The sequence below is a fragment of the Hyaena hyaena genome, unplaced genomic scaffold (assembly GCF_003009895.1).
Source record: "Hyaena hyaena isolate Hyena2069 unplaced genomic scaffold, ASM300989v1 scaffold_73, whole genome shotgun sequence".
In the NCBI taxonomy this organism is placed as follows: Eukaryota; Metazoa; Chordata; class Mammalia; order Carnivora; family Hyaenidae; genus Hyaena; species Hyaena hyaena.
Genome location: NW_024080705.1, coordinates 1,499,518 through 1,516,202, shown reverse-complemented (window position 1 = coordinate 1,516,202; position 16,685 = coordinate 1,499,518). Strand labels below are relative to the sequence as shown.

The following is a 16,685-nucleotide window of genomic DNA, read 5'->3' as shown; positions in this document are numbered from 1 at the left end:
GCCAGGGAGTCAGGAGTTACATCCCTGGGTTGAGAAGAAAAGGACTAAAGAGAAAAGGCTGAGGCCAAGCATTCTCAGAGCAGTTCAGCTGGTTCAAAGTTGGCTTTGTTTAATGCCCAGCTTCTCAGATTTTCCTCGGCTGAGTGGGCTTGGTGGAGCGCTGGCTGGAGAGTGTTGCTTAGCAATGGCATTTTGTGGCCCCCGGTTCTCAGAGGGTCAAGCAACCCATCCCCTGCCTCCCCTCCACCGATCCTCAGCTACTCTCCCAAGCCTCCTATTAGACAATCAAGTGTATGCCCGAGGGAGGGACCAGAGCAAGGGGGCGAAGTTTAATCATTGAACAAAGCAGACTGGAAGTATTTAATCTGTAGCACCTAGTTCCTGGAGGCCTCCGCCCGACCTGGAGCCGGCAGCACGCCAGAGACGCGGGAGTAAACACTGCACAGAAATCTCTGCCCATCTCGGGAGAAACCAAACTTGGGAAAGATGTTTGCGGTACACTTGATGGCATTTTACTTCACCAAGCTGAAGGAGGATCAGATCAAGAAGGTAAGGGCTTGCAGAACTGAGAGATACCTGCCTCATTCTTCACTGACGGAACTAACCGATACTGTGGCTACATCCACAGGGATTTAAGAAAGCTTATTAGAGAAGACACAGGGAGCACAGGACCAGCAAAGAACTCATGGACGAGGGAGAGAAAGTAAACCTCCCACAGGGTGGGCGTCAGGCATTGTCCTGAGCCTCGCGTTTCACTCTGCACTTCCTGGGAGATATCACTGGGTGCGGGTGAGGAGAAAGTCTTCAGAAAGGTTAAAGACAATCATGTTTGATGGAAGGGATATTTGAGGGGAAATGCTATGAAGGAGGGGAGAGAAATTTTGAGAACTTTAATTCACATGATTCTTCATGTGCTTGAAAGAATAGAAACATGGGAACCAACCAAGAGGGATGTGGGCTTTCAATGTGAAATAATTGAAATATGATTGCCATGATTGCCGTGGCCGATTGCCGATGGTAGTCTGTGCATTATTCTGCCACTGTGCCCGAGAAACCTTTCCACAAAATTTATAGCAAAGTAGGCTGCTTAAAAGTTGCCCAGGCTCAAGCCTGGAGCCTGCTTTGGATTTGATGTCTCCCCCTCTCTCTGCCCCTCACATGCTCACACTCTGTCTGTCTCTCAAAAATAAATAAATGTTTAAAAAATTATATTTAAAAAAAATGGAGGGGGCTCCTGGGTGGCTCATTCGGTTAAGCGTCTGACTTCGGCTCAGGTCATGATCTCGTGGTTCATGGGTTCGAGCCCCGCGTCAGGTCCTGTGCTGACAGCTCAGAGCCAGGAGCCTGCTTCCGATTCTGTCTCCCTCTTTTTCTGCCCCTCCCCTGCTCACACTCTGTCTCTCAAAAATAAATAAATGTTAAAAAAATTATACTAAAAAGCAGTTGGCCAGGCTCACCTGGGGGCCAGCACCATTCTCGGCTGGCAGCCTGGCATGAGCCCAGCCTACCACACTAGCCCCTCCCGCTGCCGGGTGGCAGCGCCCTGGGCACTAGTGTCTCTCCGTTTACAGATAACAGAAGTCCTCTCAGCAGACAGACTTAGCCAAGGTCACCAAAGTATTTAAGGTGGCGTGAGGATTAAACCCAAGTCTGACTCCCCAGGCATTCTTTCCATTGTGCCCTGATGCCTCCAGGCTTTTCAAACACAGAGAGGAAATGTGGCCCCTTACAGCCCTCATATGCTTGGTGGGATGAACCTCCACTAAATTCTGTCCATTAGAGATTTGGGTTAGAAGTTACAGCTAATCTTAAAGTACTGTAAATCAATCTGACTTAAGCTGTCTTAATTTTCACTTCTTGATTAGTTTCACGGAGTCCTCTACTGGCTTCTTGAGGAGGTAGAAAAGTCCTCAACAGCACAGCTTAGTAAAGAAGAAACCTGCGTGGTCTCTCTGCAAAACCCAAGAGGGAAGTCTTTGGGACATTTCCATTTGGTTCTGCATATTCGTTTCATTTCCTTGGGCCCCTTTGTCACACCCTAGAACCAGGTGGGACACGTTTGTCCACCAGCCTAGCTAGATGCAGCCTCTGCAGATTTCTTCCTCTGGGAGGAGGGCGAGCCTTTGTCAAGGCCTGAGGTTGACCCTTCCCACCTCCCTCTGTCCCCTTCAGGAAAGCTGAAGAGTGAGCTATAGAGGTAGTCAGGAGCACCCTGTGGCCACTTTAAGTAACAGGTGACTGCGACAGTATAGGCATCAGGTTTATGGGTTGCTGGATGAGTCACAGTTTCTGAGAACACGGGCTCGTGCCCTCCTCCACGTGGTGAAAACACACCTGGTCAAAAGGCACAGGCCCTTTCTTTTTCTCCAGGGTCAGGTAGTCTGTCCCCTCCTTAGTTTCTGTGCTTCCTGCCTCCAGAGTGTCAAGATCCTGGGACATACTATTTAGACCCTGGAACAATTTTTTAAAATCTCCCTATACCAATGTTAAAACAAAGACAAGACAAAATAAAACAGTAAAACAGGAAGGGAGGGAGGAAGGAGACCCCACTCTGATAGTTTCTTTTCCAATTCAATATATTGACATTATTTGACCTATTGATTCCATTGGGCTGAATCTGGTCACTGACCTGAAGATTGTTCACTCATAAGAGAAGGACTGATTAGGTTTTCAATGTGTACCTTTTACAGGTGAGTAAGTCAATGTTACGAAAAGGGGAAATGTTACCTTCATTCCCACCCCTCTCACAAACACTGTCAGATTTGCTCTGTGGGAGCCCGTATGGTATGTTTTATTTCTTACCCACAATCCTGAATCTTTGCCCTTCGCTTCTTGTTGTATTGTAACCACTTTGTACAATTCCCATTTCTTCATAATTATCATTTTAATATCTCCTAACATTTAATCATGTTGGATATACTATAATCTTTTCCCTCTTGTTGGACATTTGGCTACTTAAAAAACTTTTTTTTAAACATTTATTTTTTTTTGAGAGACAGAGACAGAGCACAAGCAGGGGAGGGGCAGAGAGAGAGAGGGAGACACAGAATCCAAAGTAGGTTCCAGGCTCTGAGCCATCAGAGCCTGACACAGGGCTCAAACTCATGAACCGTGAGATCAAGACCTGAGTGGAAGTTGGATGCTTCACCAACTGAGCCACCCAGGTGCCCTTGACATTTGGGTGTTTAAATGTTTAAAAACATTTTTTTAAACAATTAAGTTATTGTTATGAAAAACACTGGAATGTGTTTAATATTCTCCATCTTTGTGGTCATAAGGTTAGATTTCCAGAACTGAAATTACTGGGTCCAAGAGGTGGACCTTTTTATGACTCTGGATTCATTCATATGGGAACTTTGGACTAAGTAAGTGATCTCTAAAGTCACTTCTGGCTCCTACATCCTGTCATTCAGCAGAGCTGAGCTTACATTTTTGAATTTTCCCCTCCTATGTTAAATGCACAATGCACTGTGTGTTGGCTCTTTTGTTTATAAGATACCCTGTTTCACGGTCTCAGAGTCTTCCCAAAAGTGTGCTTGGTTTTCTTCAACTCAAACACCCTCCCTCAGAGCCTGCAAAGAATGTACCTGGTGACACAGGCCCCAGATCACCTGTCTGGATTTAAAATAGTCCCCCCCACAACATATGTTTCATTTTCCCCTTCTGGCTGCTGTACCAGGTTCTGTGGGAGGTACAAAGAATAAATAAGAAACTGTTGCTAAGTTGACATTCCTTCTGTCAGGACTTGAACTTACTGAAACAGCAGGGGCGGGAACCCAAAGGTCTGAATGAGTCTGTTAAACTGCAGCTGGGGCCTCAAACCCATGTCTTGTAGGGGAGGGATGACACTATGGGGACGCCGGCGCTGAGTGAAATCAGCCGTAGGTTCAGGGGGCACGTCTCTGGGGCCTTGGGGTGGAAGAGGAGCAAGTTTAGTTCCCATGTAGTACGTCTCCTCTTTCCCCAAGCCCCAATTACTTGGGTCACATCCCTTCCGTCGGTCTTCTCTGTGTGTGTGATTGTGCCAACCAATTAGTCATAAACAGACTCAGGGTGAACAGGAAGCCCTTAATGAAGCATGACCTGGTTCCATCCTATCTCCTCAAATGCACTGAAAGCCCAATTGTCCTTTTTTGTTAATGGCTCTCTGATGGTTTTCTGGCCTCTCTCTGGCCCCCAAGTCTGTGGAGCCATGGGCCATTTCACTGTCTTGGTCTCCATATTGGCCCCAGACTGAGCTGGGATGCCGCCCACGAGGCCTGGGTGATGACTAGGATTCCTATGATAAAGGTCATGTGGCCCCTGCGCTTTTGGTGTAATGTCTCTGTTGTGTCCTGCACAGAGCTGTGAAGCAAAACCACGCAAAACCAGACTGGATTCCAGTCCCAGGGCTGCTGTTCTCTTACAGCTCTCCCAGTGCTGCTTCATGACTCTGAGGCTTGGAGTCCTCATTTCTCAACCAGAAGCAAGAGTTCTGGCCTCCTCTGGCTGCCTCAAAGTGATGTTGGGGAGATTGAATGAGGTTGTGTACCTGAAAGCACTTTGTAGACCACAACAGATGTTCTTAGCCTGCGAGAAAAGTGTGGGAGAGTGATTCCTCTAGGAATGTGCTGGGATCAAGTCTCCTTATGGGCTGGATGGGCAAATACAAGGCATCTATGCCACTATCCCTACTTGTGACCCCCTCGGTCATCCATTCCAGTAAGCCCTGGGAATCCAGGCTGCCACTACCAAATGATGGGCATTAGCATGAAGAGGAAGCAGTTCTACTTCTACTGAGCACAGCCACAGTGATTTTTAGAAGTTCCCTCAATTAGGGTAGTGGGCCTTTGCCTACTCACTTGACAATGAGTGTTATCCACCGATTTTTAGCAGCACCTTGAGCTGGCTTTAAAAATTAAACTTCATCTTAATTAGAACAACCTCAGTTTAAAGCAGAATGGCAATTTAAAGGACTAGAATTTAGAGATTGCAGGTGGAAACTAAATTGAGCTGAGCTTCCTAGCAGCCCATGAACAAAGGGAAACAAGTTTGGATATATATTGTCATCATTGGAAATGAAAGCTTCCATGCTTAGGAATTTAAGTTTCAAGCTTAAGCTAGTCTTTTGCAGTGGAGACACAATTGGACAGTGGTGCAGGCCCTGGACTGGGAATGAGAAACCCTAATTCCTTTGTAGCTATTGCCCCTCTATCATCCCATCAGAAAAATGGGAGAATCTTTTCTTCTTCAGAGCTTGCCCTTCAGAGAAATGCATTCCTACCTCCCAGCCTTCCATTCTATTCCTTTCTTCCAATTCCCCACCTTGTCTGCAGCTTGGTGAGGGGTCAGGCAAGGAGCCTTTGGGAATGGACATCATGACGCTGTCCCCAGAGTCAGAAATGCAGCTTCACAATGGGAGTGGGGAGCAAGCACCCCTGGCAGGCAACCCCGGTCACCCTGACTCTGTTCCAGGTGGACAGGTTCCTGTATCACATGCGGCTCTCCGATGACACCCTTTTGGACATCATGGCTCGGTTCCAGGCCGAAATGCAGAGGGGCCTGGGGAAGGACACCAACCCCACAGCCTCCGTGAAGATGCTTCCCACCTTTGTCAGGGCCATTCCAGATGGCTCAGGTGAGTGGGGCTCGGGGCTGCCAGGGACCCTGGTCCCACTGCTTTCTTCTTGGCTCATGGGGACCTGTCCCCTGGCTTATCTCTCCAGCCCTCTGTGCCCATTCCTCTCCAGCTCTCTATGCTTCAGTCTATTCAATACTAGAAGCTTTGAACCAAAGTTCAAATGCACCCTGCTTTTTCTCCGCTCCCCATGGACCCACATGTTTTGTTTATTCACTTGCTGGAGCATCCCACATTCTCCCCCTCATGAACACCAGCCTGGCTCTTCAGTCTCAGGGTAATGGTCGCTGCCTCCATCTATGAAGCATTCCCATGCTGGGGCTCCCTACTGGGCCAGCACTTCCTGAGGGCAAGGTCTGTGTCGTTCTGAGCACCTAGCGAAGTGCCTGATGCACACCAGGCCCTGATAATAAGTGGTGTTTCATGCCTGGGTATCTTGATTCTAGGCCCAGGGTAGTAAGTAATGGAAGACAATGTAATGTAGTGGAAGGAAGAATAAATGATAATTCAAGAGAGCTGGGTTCTAGGCCCATTTCTCGGTGACCTTTGGCAAAACATTTAGACTTAGTTCCTTTATCTGTAAAAAGAGACAGTTGGCCTCTGTATTTGTTTTCTGTTGCTGCTATAATAAGTTACCACAAACATAGCCTCTTAAAACCACCCAAATTTATTCTCTCATAGCTCTGAAGGTCAGAAGTCTGCACTGGGTCCCACTGGGCTATAATCAGGCTGTCAGCAGGGCCACGTTCCTTCTGAAAGCTCTGGGGTAGAATCTTGTTCCTTGGGTTCTCTGCCTGCATGCCTTGGCTCGTGCCCCCTTTTATCTCCAAACCAGCCGCGTAGCATCTTTAAATCTCTGACTCTGATCCTGCTGCTTCTCTCTTCCACATTGAAAGACCCCGTGATTCATGAAACGATGCTCAGCATCCCTCCTCATCAGGGAAATACAAATCAAAACCACACTGAGATACCACCTCACGCCAGTCAGAGTGGCTAAAATGAGCAAATCAGAGAACTCTAGATGCTGGCGAGGATGTGGAGAAACGGGCACCCTCCTGCACTGTTGGTGGGAATGTAAACTGGTACAGCCCCTCTGGAAAACAGTGTGGAGGTTCCTCAGGAAACTAACAATAGAACTCCCTTATGACCCAGCAATAGCACTGCTAGGAATTTACCCAAGGGATACAGAAATGCTGAGGCATAGGAGCACATGTACCCCAATGTTCATAGCAGCACTCTCCACAATAGCTAAAACATGGAAAGAGCCTAAGTGTCCATCAACAGATGAATGGATCAAGAAGATGTGGTTTATCTATACCATGGAATACTACATGGCAATGAGAAACAATGAAATCTGGCCATGTGTAGCAACATGGATGGACCTTGAGGGTGTTATGCTGAGCGAAATAAGTCAGGCAGAGAAGGACAAATACCATATGTTTGCACGTATAGGAGGATTAGGAGGAACTTGACGGAGGACCAAGGGGGAGAAGAAGGGCGGAAATGGTGGGGGAAAGGGAGAGAGGCAAACCATGAGAGACTCTTGAATGCTGACAAAAACTGAGGACTGATGGATGTGGGGGGGAGGGGGGGATGGGCATGAAGGAGGGCACTTTGGGGATGAGCACTGAGTGTTATGTAGAAACTAATTTGACAATAAACTATTTGTAAAAAAAAAAAATAAAAGTGAATAGATGAAAAAAAAAAAAAAGAAAGACCCCGTGATTGCACAGTAGGCACACTCAAATACTCCAGGATAATCCTCCAAATCAAGGCCAACCCACGAGCAATTTTAATCTCATCTATAACCTTAATTTTCCCTTGCCACGTAACTAACTTATTTACAGATGTAGGGGTTAGGATGTGGACATCTTTTTTTTTTTTTTTTTTTTTTTTTAATTTTGAGGAAGAGATTGAGTGAAAGCCTGAGGCGGAGCTTAATGCCACAACCCTGGGATCATGACCTGAGCCAAAATCAAAAGTTGGATGCTCAACTGAGCCACCCGGGCATCCCAGGATGTGGACATCTTTGGGGAACTATTACTTTGCTGACCATAGAGATCTTTAGAGGGAATCCACAAGTTTCCATCCAGCTCCATTCTCAGCCTCTGGGCGGAGCCACAGGACAGACAAGAACTGGTATCTACCAGCACCTTCTGTGGTCAGGGGTGTTACTGTCCCCTAAGAGTCCTGAGTTGTAACTGTTTTGCCCACGTCAGACGGGAACACTGAGGACCAATGAGCTCCCCCAATGTCGAGGTCCCAGTGCTCCCAGCAAGTTCCAGAGAGCTTTGGGGCCCTTGAAGGAACAGGGACTGAAGTTTAGGGAGCTCCTGGGGGCTTTGATTGATTAGCTGGGTTCTGGGCCCCTGTGGGCCAATGACTAGGTCAAAGTAGTTTCTGCCATTTGAGAGTTCTTCGGAACTGTGAGTCCTATTCCCTCAGGGGTGGCTGGGTGACGTGGGCAATGTACTCACCATGGAGGGACATAAGCTTTGGAGAGAGACAGGCCTGTTTAAAAAAAATCTGCTGAGTTCCAGACACTGCCCTATGAGAGTGCCGAGGGGACTGTGGTCCTTGAAGAGTCATCCAGGGCCATTCAGAGTAAGGACCTGAGTCATGGGTGTGTGTGTGGCGGTGGGTAGGGGGGTAGGGGTGGGGCACCCCTGGGGCGAAGTCCTCCCAGCTTCCAGGGCTTTGGCACCTCCTGCAGAGGTGTGTCCCCAGAAGTGAGGGAAAGTGACTTCGATGGTCTGGAGGCTGCGGGCATGGATGCGTCTTCCTGGCCCTGGCTGCTTCAGGAAGGTTTGAAAATGAAAGCGACAAGTCTTAGAAACCCTCAGGCCGTGAGGCACCACCTCCTTTCTTCACTCTCTCCTCAGAGCCTCTCATCACCTCATAAATCTCAGCAGTGATCCTGTCGCAGTGAGGTCTCAGGACCCAGGGTCCCTGGGGCCAGGTGGCCTTGGTAAGTCCCAGGACCACTGCACTCCTGTCCACATCAGCAAAAGGTTGGGGTTGTTAGGATCCGATGAAGTCATGTGGAGGGAGTGCTTTAAAATCTCCCAAATATTGCCCCAAGTCTTCGGCGGCTCCTGTGAGCTGCTGGTGTAATTTCATGGTTCCTAACAAAAGCAAACAAATAAACTGCTATTAATCCATGGAGGCCTCCATTTCAGAAATGTATGCAGTTGCCAGAGAAATCCCGAGTTCACCTATGGTCTGTAATTCCCTTCCTTTTATCCAAACCTACCTGAGAGCAGCAACTTGTTAGAGCTTGGCTCCCTCCCAGCCTTTCAGTGAGGGAGCAGCAACTGACTGTCCTTACAAAGTGCCTTAAAAGTGTTAGCGTTTGTGCCTTATCCTCTACCAGTCATGAGGGAAAGGGGACAGGAAGCACCCGTCACATGATTGTGACAGTGATCGTGGTTCTGTAGGGCCCACTCAAGCTGCTGCTACTGAGGTGGGAGCTGTGAAGGGGAGCCCAGGGAGCCCTGATGCAGTCAGCTGGTGCGCCCAGGGGTCTGCCCTAGCACAGGGGTCCCCTACTCACCTGAGTATACGACTCAACTGGGGGGCGCCTGGGTGGTTCAGCGGTTAAGCATCTGACTTCGGCTCAGGTCATGATCTGACAGTTTGTGAGTTCGAGTCCCATATCGGGTGAGCGTGAGCCCCACTTCAGGTGAGCTTGAGTGAGCCCTGCTTCAGGTGAACAAGAGCCCTGGGTGAGCCCCGCTTCTCTCTTTCTCTCCGTTTGCCCCTTACTCGTGCCCTCTCTTTCTCTCAAAAAACAACCAGAAAAGAGAAAACAAAAAGACTCACGTAGAGCATGCCTAAACATGTGGTTTCTCAGGTCTCTCCCCCTGGAGATTCTGAATCTCTGGGAATCTCCAGGCTCAGTCAGCGTGCATGTGTGGGAATGGGCCAGAACGGGGGCATAAGCTCTGGGAGTGGCTTAGGAGAAGGAAACCCTGGAACCTCTGAAAGATCACAGAAGGATTATCCACAGAGGCGGATTGTCAAGGCAGTCTCACCCTCTTGGGAGATCATTATCTGTTTACTTGTTAAAATTTTTTATTGAGATATAATTGATACAACATTATAACAGTTTCTGATCTGATGTTTGTATATATTGTAAAATGATCACCACAGTGAACCTAACATTTGGCAACATAGTGACAAGTTTCTTTTTTCCTTCTGATGATAACTTCTGAGATCTACCCTCTTAGCAATTAGTCAAATATGCAACACAGTATTATTAACTACAGTCACCATGTTGTATATTATGTCCCCACGATGGATGGTCATAATAATCTTAATCTCTGTAGAGATCCTGACGGCCCCCCTGCCACTATAGCTTCTTCTAGGCAGGTCCTCCCCCCTTCAGGGTCCAACGAGTCCTTTCTCTGGGGTCAAAGTCACAGGAGGGCCCACACCAGGTGGTTTCAATGAAATTGCATCTTGAGTCACGGGTGGAGCCGGGTGATTGCACACTGATGACAGCACTGGTGCCCAGAGGAAGGGATGACTCCCTGCTACACTCCGCCAGGCTTTGCAGATCACCCCCAACCTGAGCCGCAGCACACGGACCTCTGTTTTTGAAATCCTCCAGTCTATTCTGACTGGTGCTGGAGGCATTTTCCCCAAATCTCAATCAGAGCTTGGCGTTCCCTTGCTTAAAATCTTTCTGTGGCTTCCCCTCACCTTCTGGATAAAGCTCAAGCCCTTTGGGGCAGGGTAGTTTTTCCAAATCTGCCCTAGTTTATCCTGAGACTACCTGCTAGGCTCATTTCTGTCACACCTCCCTCTTTCCTCAGAAGCAGACCCTGCCCTCCCTATGTGAGCTCATTCCTTGGCTCCAGGTTTCTTCCCTGGGACCTCCTCTGGCCGGCTGCCTGCCTCCCTCCCTCACATTCCTCAGTACTCCGCTCCGTTCCGCCTCCTCTGGGGTATTGACTCCTGCCTGCCTTCTGCCTTCCTAGCACCTGGCATGTTATCCGGCACACAGTCAGCGCTCAGTAAATGTTCACACACGGATTGTGTGATCATCCCTATTTCCTACTTAAGATAACATCTGTGAAAGCATCTCTTGTTTGGTACGTGATGAAGGCTAATAAAAATTGCACAGTCTCAGGTCCCTGGATTCCCTTCATGAATAATGAGTGGCTCCAGCAGGCTTCTTTGGGGGCTGATCTAGGGAGATAAGAATCTTGCTGTCCAAATAAGCTCCACCAAAACAAAAGACCCAGCTGGCTGCGTCTGTAAATGACTAAGCCTGTGCAGCTCCAACGGTAGTGCAGAGACCTGCAGCAGAGACCTGGGAGCTTGTTTAGAAATCTAAAACCTCGGGGGGGGGGCGGGGCTGGGGGGCTCAGTCGGTTAAGCGTCTGACTTCAGCTCAGGTCATGATTTCAAGGTTTGTGGGTTTGAGCCCCGTGTCAGGCTCTATGCTGACAGCTCAGAGCCTGGAGCCTGCTTCTGATTCTGTGTCTCCCTCTCTCTCTGACCCTCCCCAACTCACTCAAACACACACACACACACACACACACACACTCTCTCTCTCTCTCTCTCTCTCTCTCTCTCTCAAAAATAAATAAACATTAAAATAATTAAAAAAAAGAAATATAAAATCTCAGGGGTGCCTGGCTGGCTCGGTTGGAATAGCATGTGACTCTTGATCTCAGGATCATGAGTTCAAGCCCCATGTTGGATGTAGAGATTGCATACATGTTTACCTACATACATACATACATTTTTTAAAAACCCACAAAATCTCCGACCCCACCTAAACTGAATCATCAAGCTGCAAGTTAAAATTCTTGGGAGATTCACATGCACGTTGAAGTTTGCAGAGCACTGCTCAGGAGGGCCCATCTCTAGCTCTTTGCCAGGAACAGGAACCCAGGCGAGCCAGGTGAGGAAAGGAGCTGTGGTACAAGGACACAGAAAGCAAAAGGAAGACACACAGGATCTTGTGAGTCTGAGGGCAGGACTGTGGAAGCTCAGGCTGCAAGGGACCTAGGAGTCGGAATTTTTCTACGTGGTTTCGGCTGACATACATAGGGCCACCTTGGCTCCTCAGCTGGCCTCTGATTTGGGTGATCCTCCCTCTATGGCTTTTACCACCAGCTAGCAATTTCTCACTGTTTTCTCTCACAAGAAGTAAATCTGAATGGCCAGCTGGTCCCTTATAGCCATGAAACTGTGTCTAGGGTCACATGGTACAAAACAAGGCCACCTGGGTGACCAGATTTGTGGTCATGGAGTGTCACTTACACGCACCTTGGGTGTATATCATGAAGGATGCCTTTCCTGTAGCCACTTTTCAGGCACAGATAATTCTATACAACGGCTTGTTGGTTCAAGAGTTTGCACACCTGCATTCTTATCCCATGTCTGTGCCTGATGCAGACACTGGCAAGGGTCCCAGTAGAGTCCTGGCTGGGTGCTGAGGTGAGCTCCTCAGAGTGAGCTGCCTCACCCTAACACATGTGTCATCCCACGTTTTTATTAATAGCATCTATCACTGGGCGGGGGCTGGCCCCAAATATGACGATTGTTGGTCCCCCATGGGCTACATTTGGTCCCTGTCTCTTTTCCCTTCTGAGGTCTTTTCCCTCTGCCCATGAGATTGAGGCTTGCATGGGGCTGGCTTCTCTTCCCCGCACACCTCCCTGCCCTTTCCTTCTGCCTTCCCAGCACTTTGCCCATACCCGGAGTCTCTGCTCTCAGCCTGGTTGTGGCATGTTAGGATAGACTCCATCCTCAAGGCCTTTTCTTTTTCTTTCTTCTTTTTTTAGAGAGAGGAAGCACACAAGTGGGGTAGAGAGAAATAATCTTAAGCAGGCTCTGTGCTGAGCACAGAGCAGGACACAGGGCTTGATCCCATGACTCTGGGATCATGACCTGAGCAGAAATCAAGAGTCAAATGCTCAACCAACAGCCACGCAGGTGCCCCAAGCCTCATTTCTTTTTTTTTTTTTTTTTTTTACAAATAGTTTATTGTCAAATTAGTTTCCACATAACACTCAGTGCTCATCCCCATAAGTGTCCTCCTCTATGCCCATCCCCCCCCCCACATCCATCAGTCCTCAGTTTTTGTCAGCATTCAAGAGTCTCTCATGGTTTGCCTCTCTCCCTTTCCCCCACCATTTCCGCCCTTCTCCCCCTTGTTCCTCCGTCAAGTTCCTCCTAATCCTCCTATACGTGCAAACATGTGATATTTGTCCTTCTCTGCCTGACTTATTTCGCTCAGCATAACACCCTCAAGGTCCATCCACGTTGCTACACATGGCCAGATTTCATTCTTTCTCATTGCCATGTAGTATTCCATGGTATAGATAAACCACATCTTCTTGATCCATTCATCTGTTGATGGACACTTAGGCTCTTTCCATGTTTTAGCTTTTGTTGAGAGTGCTGCTATGAACATTGGGGTACATGTGCTCCTATGCCTCAGCATTTCTGTATCCCTTGGGTAAATTCCTAGCAGTGCTATTGCTGGGTCATAGGGGAGTTCTATTGTTAGTTTCCTGAGGAACCTCCACACTGTTTTCCAGAGGGGCTGTACCAGTTTACATTCCCACCAACAGTGTAGGAGGGTGCCCGTTTCTCCACATCCTCGCCAGCATCTAGAGTTCTCTGATGTGCTCATTTTAGCCACTCTGACTGGCGTGAGGTGGTACCTCAGTGTGGTTTTGATTTGTATTTCCCTGATGAGGAGGGATGCTGAGCATCGTTTCATGTGTCTGTTGGCCATCTGGATGTCCTCTTTGGAGAAGTGTCTGTTCATTTCTTCTGCCCATTTCTTCACTGGGTTGTTTGTTTTTCGGGCGTGTAGTTTGGTGAGTTCCTTATAAATTCTGGATATTAACCCTTTATCTGATATGTCATTTGCAGCTATCTTTTCCCATTCTGTTGGTTGTCTATTAATTTTCTGGGTTGTTTCCTTGGCTGTGCAGAAGCTTTTAATCTTGATGAGGTCCCAATCATTTATTTTTGCTCTTGATTCCCTTGCCAAGCCTCATTTCTAATACTGCCTGCCTGAAGTGGGTTTACCTTCGCCTCCACATATATGCCCTGCAGTGTGGCCCAGTGGGCAGGGCCCAGGCTGCAGAGTCAGACAGGTTTGGGTCACACCCCAGCTCTGCCCCTTACTGGGAGGGCTCCGCTCAGTGGCTGTACTTCTAGGGTCTCAGCAAGTGGGTATTATGATACCTACTTTATGGGATGGTTATGAGATTTAGTGACATTTATAATGTGTCCCATTTCTAAAGCAGAGTTTGCCATATAACAGACGTTCAATAAATGATAACTTTTTTTTTTTTTTTTAATAGAACATGGGGAGTTTCTTTCCCTGGATCTTGGAGGGTCCAAGTTTCGAGTCTTGAAGGTGCAGGTCTCTGAGGAGGGGAAAAGAAATGTCCAGATGGAGAGTCAGTTCTACCCAACACCCAATGAAATTATCCGAGGAAACGGCTCAGAGGTATTGGGGCAAGGGGTCTATGAGGCGAGGGCCAAGGCCTTGGCATCAAGTTTACAAGTGACCGTGCTTTAGCCCAGTGTCCTGTGCTTTCTCTTCTCTGCAGCTGTTTGACTATGTGGCTGACTGTCTGGCAGATTTCATGAAGACCAAAGGGTTGAAGCATAAGAAATTGCCCCTTGGCCTAACCTTTTCTTTTCCCTGCAGACAGACTAAACTGGAAGAGGTAAGGTTCATGCTGGGGAGGGAGGAAGCTGTGTGGGATTTGGGGTTTGGGGCTGGAGAATGTGGCATGTTCAGGAGTCAGGCTGGGAACAGGAAAGATCAGCAAGTTTTTTGTTTTGTTTTGTTTTTGTTTTCCTTTTTTGCAGGTGGAAATGTGAGGCAGACAATTTGCAAAGGCGGCAGCCTTGATTTTGCACTTGACATGGGCACAGCCCATGACAACAGAATAGTTTTTACCCTTTAGTTCTCAGACTTGGTTTCGCGGGAACCCCTAGGCTTGTTAGACATAGGTTGCCGAGCGTCACCTGAGCGTTTCTTAATCAGTGGGGCCTGAGACTTGGATTTCCTACAGCCTCCTGGGTGACAGACATGGACACTGGTGGTCAAGGGGCCACACTTAGCACTGCTGACGTAGCTGAGCAGAATAAGCACAGGAAGGCTCAGGGAGACTTACATCTCCAGGGGGCCCTTAGGAGGAGAATGCAGGTGGGATCGTTGGAGTGACAGCGTTATTACTACCCAGCTGGGGTCTCATCTCTGTGTGCCTCAGATGTGGAGTTGATGAATAGGGAGAAGTGAAATCCAATCTATGTAAATCTGTGAAAATAAATAGGAACCATATAAAAGAACAATGAGCTTTCTGGGACCAGGTGGTCACGGTCAAGAGTCAGGTCTCCCCAGACCACACCTGTCTGGGGTGGTGGCCCATGATCTCCTGTGCATACTGGTCATGACACCCAGCTGACAGTCAATTCATGGAGCACCTTGATATCACGGACTGCCTTGAGATGTGTTTGCTGTGGTCGGCGTGAGCCACTGATCAGTGTGGAACAGCGGAAAAGGAATGGGTTTTCATGTGCCACACACTTGTCTTGAATCATGGTTCAGAGCAAGCTGTGTCCCCCGGTCAAGTTACTTAACTTCTTGAGTCCTTTGTTTTCCCATCTGCAAAATGGGGATAATAATTGCTACTTCCCAGGCTGAGGGGAAGCTTAGACAAAACCTCTGCAATGTGCCCAGCACTGTGCCTGGTGCATCAATGGTAGCTATGTGACTTGTCTCTTGGTGCTTTAGTACCTTGTCCCCCGGCTCAACAGATGTTTCTCGAAGGCAGGTGCTGTTTTATATTATTCTTTTTCTCCACTTCCAGGGTCAGTAGCACAATGTCTTGTATTTAATAGCTGATTGTTAACTATCTGGCCATTAAAAGGTGCAATCAATTATTTACTTGATTCCATTGAATGGGAACTTGCCATGATCAATCTATACACAGGATGGGCTGAGGTTCACATTTTTTATTATTTTATAAAAACAGGGATTAGGAGCACCTGGGTGGCTCAGTCGGTGAAGCATCTGACTCTGGGTTTTGGCTCAGGTCATGACCTCACTCTACTTGAATGTGAGTTCAAGTCCCGCACTGGACTCTGCTCTGACAGCGTGGAACATCGTTGGGATTCTCTCCTTTCCTCCATCTCCGCCCTTCCCCCATTCACATGTGCACACATGCACTCTCTCTCTCTCTCAAAATAAGTAAATAAACTTTTAAAAAAAGGATTAGAAAAAAGTAGAATAAAAGTTTCAGGGGTGCCTGGGTTAGCTTGGTCAGTTTATCTGACTTTTGATTTTGGTTCAGGTCCCGATCCCAGGGTCATGGGACTGAGCCCTGCATTGGGCTCCATGTGGAGCATAGAGCCTGTTTGGGATTCTCTCTCTCTTCCTTGTAGCTCTCCCCCACTTGCATTTTCTCTGTCTCTCTCTCTCTCTCAAAAAAATTAAAATTATGAGTGCCTGGGTGGCTCAGTTGGTTAAGCATCGGACTTTAGGTCATATCATGATCTCATGGTTTGTGGGTTCGAGCTCCGCATTGGGCTCTGTGTTGACAGCTCAGAGTCTGGAGCTGCTTTGGATTCTGTGTCTCTCTCTCTCTTCTCTGCTCCTCCCCCGATTGCACTCTATCTTTCAAAAATAAACAAACATTAAAAAAATGTTCTAAATAAGAAAATTAAGAAGCTTTCAGAGAATGTTAGAAGAGGCCAGGTGGAGTCTGGCTGTGGGGGGTCATCATCTTTGCTCGCTGGAGGGGCAGGGGTCCCAGAGTCTGTAGAGGAAGTTGGAGAAGGAGTCATTGAGAATCAGGCCTCCAGATTTGAGATCAGATTCACCAAATAGTTAAACACCTCTTATTTGAGCTTAGAAAGGGAGACCCCAGGAAGAAGGAAGAGATTTCTCAAGCTCTGTTGGAGTTCATTTGAGTTTGATAACCAAACTTGTATATTTTCTTGATAACTGGTGGGTGAATGTACAGTTTGTTTACCTGGGATTTTGGCATTTATCTAAGTCAAATCCCCACCAGCGTCTTTA

General features: G+C 47.8%; 1 protein-coding gene across 2 annotated transcripts in view; it reads left to right on the top strand.

The window, feature by feature from the left end:
• The first annotated feature begins 486 nt into the window (after positions 1 to 486).
• The window catches only part of HKDC1 (hexokinase domain containing 1), a 47,487-nt gene continuing 31,288 nt past the window's right edge, over positions 487 to 16,685 (top strand). For both annotated transcript variants that reach the window (XM_039233272.1, XM_039233271.1), the window contains exons 1-4: positions 487 to 549; positions 5,455 to 5,617; positions 13,954 to 14,102; positions 14,206 to 14,325. In XM_039233272.1, the coding sequence (XP_039089203.1) occupies positions 487 to 549; positions 5,455 to 5,617; positions 13,954 to 14,102; positions 14,206 to 14,325 (495 nt within the window). The remainder of the gene's footprint in view (positions 550 to 5,454; positions 5,618 to 13,953; positions 14,103 to 14,205; positions 14,326 to 16,685) is intronic.